This window comes from Lineus longissimus, chromosome 1, assembly GCF_910592395.1.
Source record: "Lineus longissimus chromosome 1, tnLinLong1.2, whole genome shotgun sequence".
Taxonomy (NCBI): domain Eukaryota; kingdom Metazoa; phylum Nemertea; class Pilidiophora; order Heteronemertea; family Lineidae; genus Lineus; species Lineus longissimus.
Window position 1 is genome coordinate 7,777,938 of NC_088308.1, and position 20,978 is coordinate 7,798,915.

The window sequence follows — 20,978 nt, forward strand, 5'->3', positions numbered from 1 at the left end:
ACAAAATTAGAATACTGAGCTATTTTCAAGATTTGAAAAACGATACAGATTAAGATAAATTTTCTTAATAGGAAGTTGATTATAATAAAAGTATTATTTTAATCATTTAAATAATTGTTTCGGTATGATGTGTAAAAATAAGTAGATATAAAGGGCTACTTTTTAAGATATTGGGAAAATAAGTAAAATCTATTGTGATTTGTTAATCCACTGATGAATCCGATATGTCTGCGACCATGAAACGCAAACCCTGCGAAATTTTAAAAACTTAATCTACAAAGAACGTCGCTCGTAGCTTACTTTAAGTGGTAAATTCTGTTTTTCTCATCCCTGGTCTTGGAGCATTTTTTTCCAGGAGATGTCCCTACGTTTGGAGTTTGTTTCCAATTTTGGGCACGAGAACTAGAAGAAACTAGAAAGGTTTTTATAATGGCATAAATGATTTGGGTAATGATTGTATGTACATTACAATGTACATCTGCTGGCTAGTGCCAGTCTTATGTTATGGTCAGGGAAAAGTGATGTGCCTAGCGGCATTAGCGCCTTGAGTAGTCATACCGCGTACCGGTACATTCGGCGGGTTCGCCACTTTCCTCGAGCAGCAATTTGCGACTTCCTTGACCTTATTTATTGACCTATCAGAAGTGAGAAGAGGGAGGAAAGTGCAACTGCTGAATGTTACGGGTATGCTACGGTACCTTTCTCGAGTCCAGTCTTTGGCAGTGACCGAGTGTACAGTGAATTGAGGATGCTATTTTCACCCGTCACTGCCTTGCCTATCGGCCAAAGATGATATCATTGGCCTCATTTATGATGACGTATCAGCAGTACATGCCGAGCTTGCTTCTTGACTAATAGTATCATTCTGTCTGTATTCAGCATTGATTCATCCTATATCTGAAGAGAAGCCATGTCTCTAGCAGATGAACTGTTGGCCGATCTCGAAGACGGAGATGATGAACCCATAGAAGATGATCTCCAGGCACTGCCTAATGATGTGGAGGATGTGGATGAGGTTGCCATGGAGACAGAAGTCTCTGGGGACTCGGTACGGAGTGTGGCAAAACTACGAGACAGTGATGAGGTAAGTTTTACTAAGTTTTAAGTTCTGTGTGAGGTGACATTTCAAGTGCCTACAGCGAATCTGGGTCAACAGAATATAGCCCAGGGACAAGTATGTTGCACTGTAAAAAGGCCACCCTATCCCTGTTGGCGAAACAACGGAAATGTTCTGCGATGTTCTGCATCACAGTTCACATCCTCTGAAAATGCCTTGATTTAGAGAGGGTTAAAGGGTTGACCACAGGCACCGCCATTTCCTGGTTACAACTTGAAATCCTAAAGCAATAAGAACTCTTCAAAATGAAGTGAATGCCAATATCGAGTGTTATATAAGAAAGAACTGACTTCCACCCTTGAAATTGACATTCGCTTCACTTTGAACGAGTTCTAATTTAGGATTTCAAGTTCTAGACAAAATGATGGCGCCTAGGGTCAAGCCTTGACGTCGATCATCTGCCAAGCAAGCTTTAGTTGGAGTGATCTGTTCAACACACGTCATGTTTCATGTTTGTTATTAAGTTTGCTGAACGAAGTAAAATATGCTTTTGTTCTCATTTCAGCTGAAGCGGGTAATGGGACAAATTAAAATCTATCAGAGTGGAGAAAAGAGACATATCGGTAGGTAGTAGCAAGAATTTAGGCCAGTCTTTATTGATTCTTGGTAATAGAAAATGGAGTGAAGAGAAAAACTAATTGTCACTTGTAATTGATCAGAATTGGACTGACAACATTTTACGCTACTGCTATAATACATCGCGATGATAATTGATATGACGAGAATTTCAATTGTATTTTGGGTATAACATTGTACATGTTTTCTTAACTGGTCAAAGAAGTTAAATATTGAGTTGAGATCTGAGCTTCGTCTCGGACATTATCAGCTCTAAAAAAAATTGGGCGATTTGTAACCGTAGCTGTAGTTTGTAGTAATTTGTAGTGTAAATCAATCGTTGATGGATAGGGTGGGGGAGATGTATGATATTTAGCGCGTTGCAAAAGTTAACCCTTCATTTCCTGTCTCCAGTTGCAGGACCAGTTGAGGCCGACCCTGAGTACGTGTTGATTATTGAGGCCAACAATATCACAGTCGAGATTGATAATGAAATCAGTAAGTAGTGGACAACGTTCTTTCTAATTACATGCAGGACAAACAAAAACAGTGTACACATACAAACAATGCCTTGAAGTCTCCAACTTGGTGTTTGTCTGTTGTGCAACATGGCAGATATTAAATAATCTACTTCCACAGCCTGACAATGCTGTTACTGCTAGTGCGATGTTGATACATGTTGTAGGTATTTTCTGTGTGATATCAAACTTAACTTCATTTCAGACGTCATCCACAAGTTTACCCGGGACAAGTATTCTAAAAGATTTCCCGAGTTGGAGTCTCTGGTCTCTACGCCTCTGGAGTACATGAAAACAGTCCGGGTAAGTAGTCTGACTTGGTCTCGACACCTCTCAAGTTATACATCAAATGGCAACTTAGAAAGCGGGTAATGCATAATTCACAATAGCCGCGTCTCTTGCCTATTACATAAAGGCCTTTTGTACTGGCATGTCTCAACCTGCTTTGCATTCACATAGTATCTCAATAGAAGTCTACTCCTGTTTACCAGTATGTCCTTGTTGTAAATCTAACGCAATATCACATCTTTGTTGACAGGAGCTCCAGAATTATATCGACAACTCGAAGAATAATGAAATACTCCAAGAAATCTTGAGACCAGCTACAATTATGGTCGTCAGTGTCACTGCATCGACAACGCAGGGGTAAGTTTCACGGCATTTTAAAAGGAACACTCAAGTTTCTACTAACCCCCCCCCTCCAATTTAACCTTCCCAATTGTATGTGTACGAGTGGTTTGACCTCTGACTTCAAAATTTAATACCAAGTGGTGCATTTTTTTGTCGCAGTGAAGTAATGTAATGTTACCATTATCTGAGGCACACATGGCACTATTTGTTGTCAACATCTGCATAGTGGACTGCTGCAGACATCTCTGCACTCTGTAGAGCATGCCAGAATTAAGAAACTACTGTGCATACATGTACATGTATGTGAATCTCTACTGCTTGTATTTCAGGACCGTGTTGAATCCCGAAGAGCTAAATATCGTTTTAGAGGCATGTGATATGGTAAGAAGACTCCTTTTTTGAGATAAACTGTTTGTAGGGTATTAGTGTTGGGTCAACACACCCAATACTTACACATGTTTAACACTGACCAGAAATGGATGACATCAGCCCCATTTTGAGACTTCAAATTGGATTCTCAGACACACAGTCTTATATGATTTGATGGCATTTCTACTGGCATGATGTGGCAGAACCATGCCATGTAGGGCACATGCCAGACCCCGGGCCTCGATATAGTGTAAGTCTCGTTACAGACATTTGCCTGTTAATTCAAACGCTAGGAAGAATTCATATTAAGCTCACTCACCTTTGATTTCTGTTTTCACTTCAGGCAATTGAACTTAATGAGTTCAAACAGAAGATCTTTGAGTATGTGGAATCGAAGATGTCATACATCGCTCCTAATCTGTCAATCATAGTTGGAGCTTCAACGGCAGCCAAAATAATGGGTATGTAAAGTAAAGTTTCTTTAATATAGTGTCAACCAGCTTAGGCTTATAGGACACTCGATGTATAGAGAATTTAGTAGTAGAGAAAACCAGAATTTTAAAAGGACTGCGTATGTGATGAACTGAAGAATTCTAGATAGGAACTGCAGGTGTGGGTGCTACAAGAGTGACTTGACACAGTCACTGGTATTGCACAACCAATGGGGAATTAGGTGTACTCAGGAAGATAACACTTTAATGATTGCTGAGGCCTGCATGCTATAGGAGGATGTTTCTCTTCTTTGCTTAGAGGTAAAAGAACTCGAATTCTTTTGACACACAATGCCTAAAGTCTTACTGATTATGATATTTCTTTTGCTCCAGGTCTAGCGGGTGGTCTGACCAACCTGAGTAAGATGCCTTCGTGTAACATCTTGGTGCTCGGCTCCCAGAGGAACAGGGTGACAGGTTTCTCGAGCACGCAGAACATGCCTCACATGGGCTACATCTACTACAGTGAACTCGTACAGAAAACACCATCCGTAAGTCTGTTATTTGTCTCGAGTCCATAGCATGTTTAAATGATGTCTGGACGAGTTTTGACCCCAGCTTTGTGTAGATCTGAAGAAGAATGGTTATCAATAATGGCAGGCGAGGACCTTGCATCTATTCCACAAGTCAGACAAGTATTATTAGTGATTGCCCAGTTCATCTTCAGAACACCTCTTTTATAGTCAGATCATCAGATTTTAGAGTTACATGTATCTTCAATCCTCTTTCAGGAGTTTCGTAAGAAAGCGTGTCGGCTGATCTCGGCTAAGTGCGCCCTGGCATCTCGTGTGGACGCCTGCCACGAGAGTCTGGACGGAGCTGTGGGAGATACGTTCTTGGCCGACATCGAAGGAAAGCTGGACAAGCTGCAGGAACCTCCACCAGTTAAAACTGTCAAACCACTGCCAGCTCCAATAGATGTGGCAAAGAAGAAGAGAGGTGGACGACGGTAAGCCGGTTTCCTTCCTATCCTATACAACCAGAGGCTTGGTCTTACTTCAGATTTTTCCATAACAGAGCGCCTAATTTTTGCCCCTTTAGTCTTTATACATGTACATGTATACATAACTCTAGAGAATCGATATTGTAAAGTAGAACCTCTCTATTAAGGACATGCTTGGAACTGACAAATGTTGTCCTTGATAGAGAGGTGTCCTGATTACATAGGTCAGAGTCAAAGGAAGTACACAATTTTATAGACCAAAAGCAGTGTCTTACAAGGGTGTCCTAGAGGTGTTTGCTGAGGAAGGTTGATGATGTTTGCAGCAGCTCCACTTCAAAGGATGTGACTTGGTCTAATCAAAAATGAAGGAAAACAATTCTGAGGTCTGATCAGACAAGTTGTTTTTGCCCCAGAGATTAACATTCTGTGATGTATTTCTCTTCTTCAGAGCAAGAAAAATGAAGGAAAGACTTGGAATCACTGAGATGAGAAAACAGGCAAATAGGATGAACTTTGGACAGGTGAGCAGGCAGAGCTATTGGCATCTTGCGGTCTCTTCCTTCTTTTTGTTGACTGTACATTGCCAATTGCCCTGAAAGACATCCAAACATGAGAAATCTAAATGCGTTCTAAAATAAAGACTTACATGTAGGTCTGCTCTGCTACTAAAATGATGTGGCTGCCACAAGCAGAGTATCAACTGCACAGGTTCCAACCCTCCCTTAAAACTTGGAACCATTTTACTGCTGTCCAGGTTTATTTCCCTGGTTTTCGGAATTAAATGAAAAGAATTTCTACTAACCTTCCCACTTTGTGTGTTTAACCTTTTGGGTTTTAATTCCAGCAGGTTGACATCCCTGCAACAAAGTTAAGCTTCTCTTCATTGAGATTTCCGTTTGAACCAAAATCTCCCTTTTCAGATTGAAGATGATGCCTACCAAGACGATCTTGGCTTCTCGTTGGGTAACGTTGGCAAGAGTGGCTCAGGACGCGTGCGTAGCGCGCTGGTCGACTCAAAGACCAAGGCCAGGATCTCCAAGACTTTACAGCAGAAGTTACAGAAACAGAATAGCATTTGGGGAGGAAGTACGACCGTCAGGAAACAGATCTCTGGTACCGCATCGAGCGTTGCCTTCACACCACTGCAGGTACGGATAATTCATTGAAAGCCAATTTTTTCTATCCACAATTCGTCTGGAACAAAAGGCTTCGCCAAACTATTGTAGCCCTGTAATGGGGATACATAGTGTGAGTATAGGTTTCAGCCAACAAAAGAGTCCTGAGAGTTGGAGTGTACATGTGCTGGGTCATTGATCAGCATGGAGGACCTAGTACACTGCACCGTCAGCACTCCTCAGCTGACTTGAACCCATATTCACAGTGTATTTTCTCTAGTACAACCGGCGTGAATTCCTTATTGTTACTTTATATCAAGTTTTGTGGAATTTTCAATGCAGTAGGTCACTGGTTTTGATACGAAGATGATTGTCATTAGAGTTCAGATCATGTTATTTTAGGTTGATGGAATTTTCCATTTTAAACCAAACCATTCACAACTCACGTATTGCTGTAACAATCTTATCGTCTTTGAATCACTGTCTCCAATTTCTCCATCTTTGTAATATCTTACTTGTCAATTTCAGGGTCTTGAGATTGTGAATCCACAAGCAGCAGAGAAATCAGTCCAGGAGACGAATCAGAAATACTTCTCCTCGACGTCTGGATTTGTCAAGATGACAAAATGAAAGGACGATTACATGTAACAAGAGACAAAGTTTGAAAGGACTTGTTATGTAGTTTGGTGCAGTGTAGTCATTGCTGCAGTGACAGATATGCATTATGTACTGTGTCACTTAAATTAGTTCTGGTTCATGCTACTTGCACAAGATGTACATGTATACACAGTCAGCTGTACATGTCTGCTGTACATTTTAGTTCAGTTTAAAAAGTGCTTGTCTCTACAGTCATTTGAACTTTTTGATATATTCCAACGCAGAAGAAGATTAGAGGAAACGCTTAACAAAATGAGGAGTTTTGAATGGCCCGGTTAAAACCTAAGGCGGGAATAAGCTTCCATTGATAAATGTTAGCAGTTTCGAGTTCCCCACAGGTAGTTGATCATACAGCCAATGAGCTGCATAAGAAGTAATCACCAATTTAGTTATTTTTACCACGTTCAGCTAGTCTAAATAAAGACTTGTAGCACGACTGGATCTCTTTTAGTGTATTCAAGTAATGGAGGAAATGGACGGTTTACATAAATGTTGCATTTAAAGACTCCCCATGTGGGCTCCATGTTACTGTGCACAGCCATCCTTCAAAGAGTAAATAGTCTTTGATAGAGGGGTGTCTGCTAAGAGAGGTTCCACTGTTGGCTCTGTTGGGGTTGTCAGGGTGCCCCTGGTAGATACTGACTGTACTAGAATCATTGTGTAATGTACTGTTCTGCTGGAGTGTTATGACTTGTTATACAACAGGTCTCATTGTACAGATACAAATAAATTTATAAAATACAATCAATAATCAATTATTTTTAGTTTTTAGCTTGAGTGTGTTTTGAATGTCTATCTACTATTAGGGATGGACCCTGACCTGAGGACCTCGGCCAAATTTGTCACATCCTGTGGAGGCCCATTCATTGGGACCAAATTAATCACATCCACTTTGGGCTAATTAATTTACGACTTCCACTGGAGCTCTCTATCACATTGGTACAACACACACAAGGTTGCTAACCTGATAATTGACGAGGACTAGTTTCTCCAGCCTTTGTCCTGCTCATTTGCTGGGAGAGGAGCGAGGCAGATCACATCAAAAGTGCGTTTGGTTCTGTCCGACATTGTACTTGGTGACCAGTGTGTATTGATGCCAATAAGGCAGTTACTCCTTCCCCTAAGACTGCCAGTACAGATGGTGCTTCGAGTTCTACATGTATCTGTCAATCTAACCTGCCGATTATAGTGTCCTGAATGTGAACTTTTGTCAACCAGGCACCTGTGTCAGGATATCCGAGCAGTTTGGCCAGGACATGGTCCTGATGACCTAGTGAAACAGGCACCCGCCTGTCGACTCTAGAGGTTGAAGGTATGTTGCCCTTTCACAGCCTTTTCAATTGTGGACAGTCGGTTAGCTGCCAGCAGTTGCTACAAGCTGCCTTCTCACCTGATGGCAGGTAATGTGTCTAAGGTTGTTGCTTCCACAGACTGTCCCCTTCTGCAGGTTTCCCCTGTTCGATGTTGGCAACCTTGTAATGTGCCACGCACAAAATGAAGCTTTGCTTGTCTTTGGGGACATTCACATTGGTTGTTCCAGGGAACATGAAATGAAGACAGTAAAAACGACACCACAAGTTCACCAGGGAACTGTCTATATCAATACCAGTTCACAGCCTCATAAGTCGATTCCGGCTGACCCTTTCAGTATCAAGGACAAACTTCAACACATTTTCATGGAGGAGCTCTTTAGAAGGGCAGCTTCTCAAGGGGTCAAATTGGCACAGTGGCATCATGGACTGTTTTGAAAGCATTGGAGGATAGTCCACAGAAGAGAGGAGTTGCCACTTGTCACAACTGTTCCACCGTACATCATTAAGTATCTACGGGTACTGGTAATTTTGACTAACATATTGGCACCTCCGAGTTATCAGGGTTCTAACCAACTGTGAATCCAGGGCATTTAGGAGCCTCATAGCCTCATGGTTGATACTGCTAGCTTACCATGCAAAAGGACCCAAGTTCGATCTTGGAGAGAATCCAGGATTGTATTCCTGGATGAACTCAGGTGTGGCTTTGGAACAAAAATTCTTTGCTCGTCACAACATGTTTGAGGCTTCATTCCAGATAAAGAAATGTCTGTCTGCCTAATGAGACTAAATGCTGTGGTCCCTTCTACCTGAGTGTCTATGCCCAAGCATCAGATCCCACACAGGTGGGCATTTAGCCAATAGTAGACTAATAGGGTTCTGAAACTGGTATATGATAATGATGACAGCATATCACTGTTCTGTGTTTGAATGTGGCTAGGTATCACAGGCCTAGTGACTAATTACAAATGTAGTATGTTTAGACCAAGGGCGATGGATCCAGTCAAGTTCTATGATCAGCCTCTTTTGCAGGGCTTTCTGATGTTGGAAGGCGGATGAAGATCAGGTTGTGAGCTGTGACATCATCCAGACCCATGTGACCCAAGGCATTCAAAATTCTACCCACACAGTCCTCTTCATAGTTTTAAGGGATGTTTCTGAAGTGCTCAGATAGTCGCGCGCAGTAGTTTATTTTGTTTGTCCCACATATTGTAGTCCACATGTGTTACATGATAGACAGGAGATTAAATTGCTGGTTTTGCTTTTCTATGTTCTTCTTGGTTGTGTATGTTGTAACATGATTGTGGAAAGCTGGAGGTGACAAGGCGGTTGCACTATCTACACAATGCTCTAGTGCAGCCAAACCCCTCTGGGGGAGGGCGTGGGGCCCTTCCAAGTAGGAATGTGTGCCCTTGATTGGGCACCACACCTTGGATAATGGATGTTATTGGACAGGGCAATGGTCCCTGGCTTCTGCATATCCAGCGCTCAGGTGGCAATTTAGCCCTGACATAGAGGTCAGTCTGCACCTCTTGTTATTTTGTCTGCTGGTCTGTTTCTTCCCATTCTAGCAGTATTGTCAGGGCATGCGCTGACTGATGAAGAACTGTACATCCACCCCTGCATGTTACACCCCTGAATTAAATCCAAAGAAATACACATTGTTGGCCTGGCTTCCCTGTCTCACACTGAACTGGACAGGTAGCGGTAGCAGACACATCTGTCACTGCTAGGACCTTACGGTCGTCCACCAACAACCCCAGTGTCACCTACACCAGTCTTCTGGTATCTGATGGGACTCAATGAGATGCTGAAACTGTGCATTCTCTAATACATTCCTGGTGCAGGTCAGCAACCATCAACCACGTGCAGTACCTCCCAAAAACCACACTTTGGCGAGAAGACACGTCACAACCTACTGATGTCACAACCATCTTGCATTCTGCTCAGATATCACATCAAAAACAGACCAATGGCAACAAAGAACCGATTCTGCTCGGACGACAACATCAGTTCATCGTCACACCTTGAGCAGACGTACTTGTTGTTCTATCACATTTTGCACCATTAACACTTCAACTTGTGTCTGATCATCTACTGGCACTGTTAGCTGGCTCTGTTAGCTGGCTCTGTTAGCTGGCACTGTTAGCTGGCACTGTAAGCTGGCTCTGTTAGCTGGCACTGTTAGCTGGCACTGTAAGCTGGCACTGTTAGCTGGCTCTGTTAGCTGGCTCTGTTAGCTGGCACTGTTAGCTGGCTCTGTTAGCTGGCACTGTTAGCTGGCTCTGTTAACTGGCTCTGTCAGCTGGCACTGTTAGCTGGCACTGTTAGCTGGCTCTGTTGGCTGGCTCTGTTGGCTGGCTCTGTTAGCTGGCTCTGTTAGCTGGCTCTGTTAGCTGGCACTGTTAGCTGGCTCTGTTAGCTGGCACTGTTAGCTGGCTCTGTTAGCTGGCTCTGTTAGCTGGCACTGTTAGCTGGCTCTGTTAGCTGGCTCTGTTAGCATGTGTCGTCAGTTGCGTCGTAAGCTGTTTTGTGCAATCTTCTTCAGCTGATAACGGAAAGATGAAATCTCTAAATAATAACAAGCCACAAGGATATAAAGGTTATATGACATTTTATTAAGCATTTGATAGTTCTTACAATTTTCATACATTATTTTTCAATATAAACCAAATAAGACAACTAAATACAGAATGTGTCAAAAAAAATCAGTACAGGCAGAAAATAACGTAACAACAAAGACATGGCATGTACATGTAAATACAACAACATGTAATCAGTATGAGCAGAAGATAAAACATCAATACAGCTATGACATGTACATACAACAAGATAAATGTACATCATTCTCCTTTATGGAGGTTCAATGGAATTATTAGACCGAATGGCCGAGCGACCCCAGATTTTGCATGTAGCATTTAACGGGTCCCGAAAATGTCCTTACGAAGCTCGATTTTTGAATTTCCAACTAACATCCGATATAACGCCGTTTATTGGTTTTATCTAACGTTATTCAGCTTGCCCGCAAGGCGATTTTACCTTCGCGTCACGGGCGACGTCACTCCCGACACAGCCTGATCGCGTCACGGCCCCGACGTCAGGATGGGTCTGCTGACGTCATGACGTCACAATGCGACGTCGCGAGCCCTGTCACTTCAGTCAAAAGCTTTTGCGCGTTCACACACAGCTTGGTGATCGATATTTGTTCGGAATCAAATTTTGAAAAGAAGGTTTGTATTAAATGTATTGATTGATGGCGGCCACGGGTACAGTGGACTAATTATTATTATATCATTAATGTGTGAACGAAAATGCACATCATTCTTCTTTTATGGAGGTTCAATGAAATTATTATCATTATTATTATTATTATTATTAATAGTATTATTATTATTATTATTATAAATACTATACGTTATTAACTGTTCCGAAACAACAACACTCTAGTAAAGGATATTTATATGATGCAAAGAGGAAGATGTTGCAGATTCAGGCAACAGGAACCGATTAAAGGAAAACACCCACCGAAAACAACATTTGTTTGAAGCAGCTGCAGGAGGAATATAATGAGGATTGGTGTTGGGAACTGACCCTCTTCTAGCACAGCTGCAGGAGGAATATAATGAGGATTGGTGTTGGGAACTGACCCTCTTCTAGCACAGCTGCAGGAGGAATATAATGAAGATTGGTGCTGGGAACTGACCCTCTTCTAGCACAGCTGCAGGAGGAATATAATGAAGATTGGTGCTGGGAACTGACCCTCTTCTAGCAACCACACCCTTAGTTTTGTTGACAGAAATGCTTAAGGAGTATGAGGGTGGTTACCAGGACGTAAAGTGAATTGTTGAAACATAACAGAATAACAGAATTTTATCATAAAGATCTAAAAATCTATAGAAGCCTACATTTAATACACAAAAGCACATCTAGTACCAAAAATTTACAGAAAATGTAAAATTTTACGAAATATACAAATTAATTCCAGGCATCAATAATCTTTTCAACAGCAAGATCAGCAGTGACACCTGTTTTGAACCTCTCATTACACAGATGCATCAAGTTCCCGCACATAGTCCCCATGCCACTGACCGACTTTCACAGCACAAAAATTTATATAAAACAAATTATTATGCTGCACCAGAGAACTCATTTCAAAGGTGACCTGAATGTAGGTGTCAAAGGAAAAATAGGTGTCACTGCCGTCTTGAAATGCCATTTAGTTAAAAAATGCTACAAAAGACCCTACTAAAGGTTTCACTCTTGAAGAGTACACATATGGCACACCTGGTTCACAACACACTGAATACTACACAAGGGGGAAAAAAGAAAACTCCGAGTTGAAACCTATCACATGTTACGTGGAAACTTGTCTTATTTTTGATGTGCACTTTCGTCTTTCTGAAGAGGAAGGGTTATTTACGTGTACAGCCCTGCTGAATTGTCAAGGCAGTATTGAGGCTGCTTGTAATTGCATTTATAATCACAAGCACTAACTCCGAGTTTAAACCTATCACATGTTACGTGGAAACTTGTCCTATTTTTGATGTGCACTTTCGTCTTTCTGAAAAGGAAGCGTTATTTGCGTGTACAGCCCTGCCGAATTGTCAAGGCAGTATTGAGGCTGCTTGTAATTGCATTGATAATCACAAGCGCTATTAACTCCGAGTTGAAACCTATCACATGTTACGTGGAAACTTGTCCTGTTTTGGACGTGCACTTTTTCGTCTTTCTAAAGAGGAAGGGTTATTTGCGTGTACAGTCCTGCTGAATTGTCAAGGCAGTATTGAGGCTGCTTGTAATTGCATTTATAATCACAAGCACTACTAACTACGAGTTGAAACCTATCACATGTTATGTGGAAACTTGTCCTGTTTTGGATCTGCACTTTCGTCTTTCTAAAGAGGAAGGGTTATTTGCGTGTACAGCCCTGCCGAATTGTCAAGGCAGTATTGAGGCTACTTGTAATTGCATTGATAATTACAAGCGCTATTAACTGGGGAGGACACAATAATCCCATTCAGTAATTGTTTAATCTAAAACCTCTGGTTTTTTACATGGAATCATTTGCTTATCACCTCACCAGTTTGTTTTTATTGCCCATTTACCTTTGTGAATATATGTAATTTCCCAAACTGTCCCGGTCCCAATTTGTTTTGACATTTGTAATCATATTATGTATAAATATGCCGACCTACATGTAGGATCCGATTTGTTGTTGTCTCAATGAACGTTATATGTATAATATCAAAAAATAGTATTCAACAATTCTTGTAACATGATTAAGGACATTCCACCCTCTTCAACACGTATTTTCACCACACGAGGGTGCATGCATGTGGTCAACTTATGTTTCATCAACAGAGTATTCAACAACACTTGTAATATAATTGAGGACATTCCACCCTCTTCAACACGTTATTTTACCACATAAGGCTGCATCCATGTGGTCAACTTATGTTTCATCAACAGAGTATTCAACAACACTTGTAATATAATTGAGGACATTCCACCCTCTTCAACACGTTAGTTTACCACATAAGGCTGCATCCATGTGGTCAACTTATGTTTCATCAACAGAGTATTCAACAATACTTGTATCAACATGATTAAGGACATTCCACCCTCTTCAACACGTATTTTTTACCACACAAGGGTGCAATGAAATCAGCTAAAGTCCTCCAAAAATGACCGATCTACTGAGTCTTCTTCTCCACCTCAACTTCTGATTCTATAACTTGTGGCGGTCCGACGATCATCCTGTAAACACCCGAAAGTGCCAGGATGATGAAGACGGCACAGAGGAAGTACGGCACTCGGTAGACAGACGACATTCCATAAAACATGATCAGGACGGCGGCAGTGTGGATCATCTTTAACGCAACGGTGGGGACTGATCTAGAAAGCAAGCATAAGACCATTAATGCTAGAAACTTGATAAAGGGAAGGAAGGCTTGGCTGCCTTGTAGAAACAGTGGCCCAAATGCCCCTGTATAAGCAATGGCCCAAATGCCCCTGTATAAGCAATGGCCCAAATGCCCCTGTATAAGCAATGGCCCAAATGCCCCTGTATAAGCAATGGCCCAAATGCCCCTGTATAAGCAATGGCCCAAATGCCCCTGTATAAGCAATGGCCCAAATGCCCCTGTACAAACAGTGGCCCAAATGCCCCTGTACAAGCAATGGCCCAAATGCCCCTGTATAAGCAATGGCCCAAATGCCCCTGCATAAGCAATGGCCCAAATGCCCCTGTATAAGCAATGGCCCAAATACCCCTGTACAAACAGTGTCCCAAATGCCCCTGCATAAGCAATGGCCCAAATGCCCCTGTATAAGCAATGGCCCAAATGCCCCTGTACAAACAGTGGCCCAAATGCCCCTGTATAAGCAATGGCCCAAATACCCTCGTAACGCTGTTCCGCAGGAAGACAGATGCTTTGATTGAGCCAATTATGACATGACACTTCATCCAGATATCCTTCAGTCAATGAGTCACATCAAAACCAATTGTTCTTTACCATTGCCAATATCCTTTAAAAGAATCTTTTGTGGATATAAAGGGCGAGTGCATGTTTTATTTTTTAGACCAGTTATATCATCATTACTGGCATCAGGGGACCATGACAGAAAAGAAGACAGAAAACAACAGGAGACAGAACACATACGTATTGGCGTGTAAACCCAGTGGAGCTATATATTTTTCAATCAATATTTGGGGGCACTATCATTCTCCAACAAGCAATTTACCTGAGAGAATTCCTTCTATCACAGTAACTGAGTACCATGGCCGTCAAACACAGCACAATGGCAGGATTGCGTGAAGAGTCATTTAGTAAGGTTAACGACTGTCTGAAATATAAACATGGTATAAAATGTAGCTACCTGTGAATGTGGCACTGATTCAAAAGTCCTCAAAAGAAATTGAACAGGAGACAACCTGGTTAAAATTTAACTGCTGACCTCTCTTCTTCTGTGTTCAGAGTTTTTGAGATGCACATTAGACAGCCAGTCCCTTTTCAGTAACAAAGACGGCTGTCTTAGAGAGTTCCGCCGCAGGGCCCTAGAGCTTTGTGGTCACGGCGGTGTCCTTTGGCCAGTATTCCTCTCTACTCTTCACAGACAGTCGACAACAAATCTTTGTATTTCACTATTGAGCCCAGCATTGCTCTTTCTTCTAAACGGATAAAAGTGAAAAAACGTCAAAACATCACTTTAATTTTTGTATATTACTCTGAAAACCATGTTTTAAGTCCTCTACATACCTGAATGTTTTTGCCCATAGAACGAGGGGAGCACCATTGATGAGGAATGATAATGCATAGAGTAAGAGCACAGTAAAGTGCAAATGGAAAGACGTCTTCTTTTCTTCATTCGATGACTGCATGAGAAGGCCGATCACCTGAAAGATATCAAAATCAGGACCAAAGCTAGAGGTGTGGCTTTGTATATATAGCAGTCTAAAAGATTAGAAGGGGTTATCTGAACAAAAGTTATGAAAAACCTGGCACTATAAACATTATCTCTGCTGATGCGATTTTTATTTGATCACCGTTTCTTGTCGCAAGTGCCTGCGATGATTACACGAAAAAGAGGGGTTGTTGTCGCAAGTGATTAGAATTGCTTTTTTGCGAGGTAGTTACATAATATTAATAATAATAATAGCTTTATTCACATAAACTAATAGTTTGTAGTGATTACAGAGAAAATTTCAACACAAAAATTACAAGATAAATACATGGTCCCTCAGAGGAATTGTTTTAGATGCAGTGCTCCGAGTTCTTTTTATTCTAAAAACAGTCATTGAAATTTCAATAAAAATATTCATGTCATCCCTGAATAAGCCTACCTCACTGTCCAGGACCAGCATATTATGGGGCAATTGCATCCTGTAAACGTGGTCATCAAAGAATTGCCATCATTCGACTGCAAATATCTCATAATTTTTGTCCTAATTACTTCGAATAATTATTCAGATGTACCAAGTTGAGTCATTTAATCTGTATCGCATACCCGACAGACATTCCATATCTCCGAGGAGATAATGAGCTCATGTGTGCGGAAAATCCAACAATGCACAGTGGAGTTGAAAAAAACACATTCGAAATTGTGCCTCGCAAAATTAGATGAGGTGCATCTGGGAGCTTGTAAAATTCCCCGGCAGTGATTCAAACCATACCAGTTTGACCTGCAGACAAAAGATCTTTTTGTCGCACAAAGTAGTGATTATAATCACAGCAGCAATCACTTGTTTGTAGGCGCTTCAGACTGGTGGGATTCGGAGAAGCGTAGTTTTTTTCGCCATAAGCATCAAACCCGCCTTTTTAAAAACCGGCATACATGTATAATCAATTGTTATTTGTTAATGACAATATTCCCTCGAGTGGTGTGAATTGTTGCTTTTGGTCTCTCACTTGATGGGCGGCTGCTCATTTAGGATGAGAGATTATCCTTGACCCGACATTGGCTGGGCCTGTTCCACAGATGGTGGACATGCCACCAACTGTCAATTTGTGATTGATTATTTTATAATCATCCATAGGAATATAAACCATATCTGGGCTGCTCTGCCATCATTCACACTCTGGAGGCAAAAGAAGAAGAGTCTGTTTAAGTCACTTGTAGGTGAGTTGACCAAACTTTACACAATTTCATATTGTTATGTCGGCCTAATTTGCGTGCTTCTTTTCACATTTTTCACGCTTAGAGATATCACAAAATATATAAATGCTTAAAAGAGAATTCCAATAACTGTTAATAGGGGGTTGTAAAAATGCTAAAATTAAAAGCTGCAACTTCTCAAAACTGCAAAATAAAACTGCTTTGAATATTTCCGAGTTTACAGCAGCATAAACGGCATCCGTTGCGTGAACATGTAGCTCAGACCCATAAGAGGACAGCAAAGTCGAACCCTCTGATAAATAACTGCAGTTTTCAGAATACAGTAGAACCTCTCTATTAAGGACACACCCTCGTGACTGACAGGTGCTGTCCTTTATAGAGAGATGTCCTTTATAGAGAGGTCAAATCGAATGGAAACAATCAATGTGGACCAAAACTAGTGTCCTTGATAGAGGGTGTCCTTAATAGAGAGGTGTCTGCTGAGGGAGGTTCAACTGTACATCATCCTATGCTTTTATTAAAATGTATGCCGAATTGATAGCTGATCAGCATGCTGGTCATAAATATATTTGAAAAATACAGAGCTTAGTCGCACCTGTTACCCTTCGGTCCAAGACTTCTATTAAAGTTGAGGTTAGTGAAAATTTGTGGCCTCCTGGTTTATGATTCAAAGTCTGTTCCGTCGTTTACATGTAGGAGCAATTGCAATTAATAAGTACACAGTGGAACATCTTTCAGAGCGGACAACTCTCTTGTGAGGACATATCAAGGACACTGCATTTGATACCTAAGTTGTTCTTTCCATTGGATTTGACCTCTGTAATCAGGACACCTCTCAATTAAGGGCAGCATCTGTCGGTCCCAAGCGTGTTCGTTTATAGGGAAGTTCAACGATGATAATTGATAATTTTTTAATGAAATGAACAACATGCAGATCCTGCTAAACAGTAATTGCTTTTATTCCTCGAGTCCCAAGTCTGCAATTTTGATTTTCTATTGCAGAAAAAAGGCCTAGATAATCATGGTGAATCAACTGATTGCAGTCGCTATTGTCATGGTAGTGCTAGCCACAGCAGGTAAGTACTAAAATGCACATCAACTTCCTTGATTCTAACCAGACTAATAACGCCAGATACATTTTACGCTGGATTTCTGCACCTTTCTTTATAGGAAACACATGAACACTGCAAGAAGAACTAGATGTCACATCATGCGACATGCGACTGGTTTTGCTGGAATGCGTCACATATATGATATAAATGTCACCGTGTTTGATATTTCTCCAATGTCTTCTTCCCAATTTCCAGCTGCCGACGATTACTACGAACAGGGCACAAAACCCTACAACAAGAGAAGCTACTACAAGAAAAATGAGGTCTGTGCAACGCTGGGCGAACCAGTCCTGGTCCAGACAGTCGACGATTTGGCATCTTGCGGGCGCTACGCTTCAGGAAAGGATTCCTACTTCGGACGTTTTGTCCGTGAACCAATGGCAGCTTACTTGGTCCAAACAGTGAGCAGTGGATATCTTTGCAGCTACTACGATGAGAGATGCAGTGCATAGGGACTTCCAGAAAAAAAGCACATTTGACAAATTTTGGTGACGAATTTGAGATCCTTTTGACAACTTGTGCAAAAATATGTTGACAGTGGTATATAAAATTGCTGCACTCTTTTTTAAAATGATGCCTCCACAGTATCAAAATGTTCCCAGCATACTATAAACTGCATCAATTTTTCTGAAAATTTGAACTCCTTACGACGAACCCCATCAGACCTAAAGTAGGCCAAGTATCGTTTAGCAGCAAATAAAGAGAATGATTAGTTGAGCTTGTATCAGAAACTCTGGTTATTGTTAGTTATTGAGTTTAGCATCTTGTACCTTGGCCAATTAAGACTTCTATCTCGCTTCCGATGAAAAATGAAATAGAAGAGAGAAGGAGCAAGCACGTCTGCTCTGGGCGAGGTATGACCATGAACTGATGGACTTGTCAGAGCAGGATCTGTTGACTGCATAGGTTTGTTGAAGAGCTGGCGTAAGTCTGTTACCGGCGTGACAGTGTGGTGGGCAGCAACATGGTTGTGCCGTCACTTGGGTGTGAAGTGACGTCCTGACCAAATGTGGTTGTGAAGGGATGATGCACGTGGTGGCTGGTTGCCAGCCTGCACCCACAGAAAGAAAAACACGGTTTCGGCGCCTCATTGAGCATCATCAGATACCACAAAGGTGATGTATGCGACACGGGGGTCATGAGTGAATGACTGAAAGGTCTGTGCAGTGACAAAATAGCCTTCTATCTAGCTTCTCCTGTCAGATATTCTTATCAAGAGATGAACTCCTAAAGCTAGCTCTTGAATGAAACCATAGTCCACTACCTTATGATGAATCTTACCTTCAACCCTTGTAGTTTCATGAGCATGAAAATACCAATAGCACCACAGGTTCCAAGAGATGTCATCACAGCTGCAGCAAGGATCACGTATTCCAACACACCCAGCACCTTTTGGACCGTTTCAGATGCAACACTGGAATTGAAAACGAAACATAAGTTAAAGTCAGTTGGGCGATAGCCCGAGTTGCAAATGGCTCATCCGGCCGGAGCTTATCCCGGTTTCCATAGCATTAAGTGACTAGGAGTATTACTCCCCCTGGATAAGATGCTGATCTATCGCAGGTTAACTTCCCAGGCAAGCCTGGTACCCATTTACTCCTGGGTGGAGAGAAACCAGTAGGGTTAAGTGCCTGGCCCAAGGACACAAAGATGAAACACTGTGGTGCGGTATTACCGAAGTATCACTCTGAAGATTGCAGACAGTACTTTTTGCAACAATACAGTGTGGCTGTTAAAAAACATTGTTAAGAAATGCCATGATGTACAGGGCGTATCAAGTTATCCGACCGGGTAAGAAATTCGAGTTATCACCAAGTCCAAGTTGCAGAGGAATAAAGACAAAGTGCAGTCTTTAGTGTATACTTACCATCTTTTGAAACACAGTCCAGCCACCATCGCAACGAAATGGAAATATCCGTAGAGGAAATAACCAACTGCGAAGGATAAGGCGTTGGTCATGAAGATAACACTCGGGTATGTCCCGGTGTTCCAGATGTTTCTCTGTGTTAGGAAGTAGCCGTCGGTTAGAGGAAGGCCAAGGACATCGAACAGCGTACGGTGTACCGCCTCGTTTCTGAAACAAGACCAGTTAGAATTTGACAACATTTTCTATAGTGAAATCTGAAGATTAAACACTTATCAGCGATTCCGCTAAAAAAACTTATTTGGGGCAATTAAAAATTCCACAAAAAATATTTTTGAAATATGAATTTTGCACCGCAAATCATGAAAATTTGCCAAATGAACTTTGGTCCCCAACAGGATAATCCATAGCAGCTAAAGTCCCCCAGTTTTTAATCTCTCTATGACGTGTGCTGGTATCTTGACCAGATCCCCAAAACTGAACAACTGGTTCCTTTTTTCAAGTTGACTGCCTGGCTCCTGCCAGTCCTGGTTTAACAAGAAAGACTTACCCCATCAAGAGTGTTGGGAGCATGACAAAGGGGAACAGCCTCTTTGGATTGGTGGCACTGGTGAAGGAGGTGATGAAGGAGAGATCACCAACATCTGAAACAATATCAAAGAGATGAGATAAAAGGCTTTTATAAAAGGCAGGCAGGTTGAAGTTCTCTAGTTGTAATCACTAAAAGCTTTTTCGCAACCCCATACCGTATCCACTGTGATCTAATACTCAATACCCTACGGTATGTAATGACAATCGTATACACTCTCAATTGTATTGTAGGACTTTTGTTTTTATTCTGTGCACAGCCAGCAGTCAATTGCAAAAGAAGGCGGTTCTGACATCATGACAAAGGCAAATTTGGCAAGAAATGGTGCCATTTTAAAGTGATACTATGATGTGATTTACAACTTTGCGGAAATACGTCCGTTTTTAATTGTTGAGCATAAATGTAAAGCTCAAATTTTCCATTTTTGATTAGATTTATTATAAAATCGCTGAATGTAAACCGACGCGACTGCGAAAATGTTCATGTTGTGACGTCATCAACGAAAACGGAGCGAGCCGTCCAGGCGGGATTAAACCATCAATTTCTAGAAAATGTGCATTTCGATTCGAAAACCTTACCGATTTATGAGAAAGTGACGTAGTCATTTGTCAAAAACAGCTAAAACATTATATGGTGAAATTTGACACGAGTTACCCTTTAAATATTTTAAGTCGGAGCTTGAAAATACGAAATGTGAAAACCTTGCTGTAATCAGTCCCTGAATTCGAAAAAACATCTTTTTAAACAAGTTTCTTCAAAAAACCTTTTCTCATTTATATCGGGGTCCATCAACATTAACAGCACATGATGGAGATATTCTGAGCTAAAAATAACATCTTACCTTGTTTTGATGATTGCATGAGTTGCCATGACAACACGAGTAGGAACTGTGAGACCATGACACCAGGGACGAGAGGCGAAAAGAACCTGACGATCTGAAAAGATACACAAGCAGACGACATTTTGAATAGTCGGTTCTGAATATTGTGAAATTACATATGGCTGAACAGCTCTGTCTTTGAATGAAAGTGGACTACATGGATTTGGCTGCAATTCATTTAAAGCGAACTGGAACCGCCAAGCCAGTTCGTA

The 20,978-nt window shown here is 41.4% G+C and overlaps 2 protein-coding genes and 1 long non-coding RNA gene across 4 annotated transcripts in view; 2 read left to right on the forward strand and 1 right to left on the reverse strand.

Annotated features, from left to right (window-relative positions):
• The first annotated feature begins 217 nt into the window (after window positions 1–217).
• On the forward strand, window positions 218–7,129 carry LOC135498735 (U4/U6 small nuclear ribonucleoprotein Prp31-like). Its single transcript, XM_064789126.1, has 13 exons — window positions 218–308; window positions 880–1,084; window positions 1,623–1,680; window positions 2,087–2,170; window positions 2,396–2,493; window positions 2,729–2,835; window positions 3,150–3,201; window positions 3,533–3,650; window positions 4,014–4,171; window positions 4,412–4,629; window positions 5,072–5,144; window positions 5,544–5,771; window positions 6,267–7,129. The coding sequence occupies exons 2-13, from the start codon at window positions 911–913 to the stop codon at window positions 6,366–6,368; spliced, it is 1,470 nt and encodes a 489-aa protein (XP_064645196.1). The 5' UTR covers window positions 218–308; window positions 880–910; the 3' UTR covers window positions 6,369–7,129.
• Window positions 7,130–11,089: 3,960 nt separating this feature from the next.
• LOC135487620 (GPI inositol-deacylase-like) overlaps window positions 11,090–20,978 on the reverse strand; it is a 39,540-nt gene continuing 29,651 nt past the window's right edge. For both annotated transcript variants that reach the window (XM_064771610.1, XM_064771600.1), the window contains exons 18-24: window positions 20,728–20,821; window positions 19,848–19,941; window positions 19,301–19,507; window positions 18,715–18,847; window positions 14,965–15,101; window positions 14,450–14,551; window positions 11,090–13,600 (exon numbers count right to left, since the gene is read on the reverse strand). In XM_064771610.1, the coding sequence (XP_064627680.1) occupies window positions 13,399–13,600; window positions 14,450–14,551; window positions 14,965–15,101; window positions 18,715–18,847; window positions 19,301–19,507; window positions 19,848–19,941; window positions 20,728–20,821 (969 nt within the window). In that variant the 3' untranslated portion in view covers window positions 11,090–13,398. The remainder of the gene's footprint in view (window positions 13,601–14,449; window positions 14,552–14,964; window positions 15,102–18,714; window positions 18,848–19,300; window positions 19,508–19,847; window positions 19,942–20,727; window positions 20,822–20,978) is intronic.
• LOC135498741 (uncharacterized) lies at window positions 16,229–18,164 on the forward strand. The gene is made up of 3 exons (XR_010449127.1): window positions 16,229–16,324; window positions 17,324–17,397; window positions 17,629–18,164. It is a non-coding gene; the product is annotated as an uncharacterized LOC135498741 (long non-coding RNA).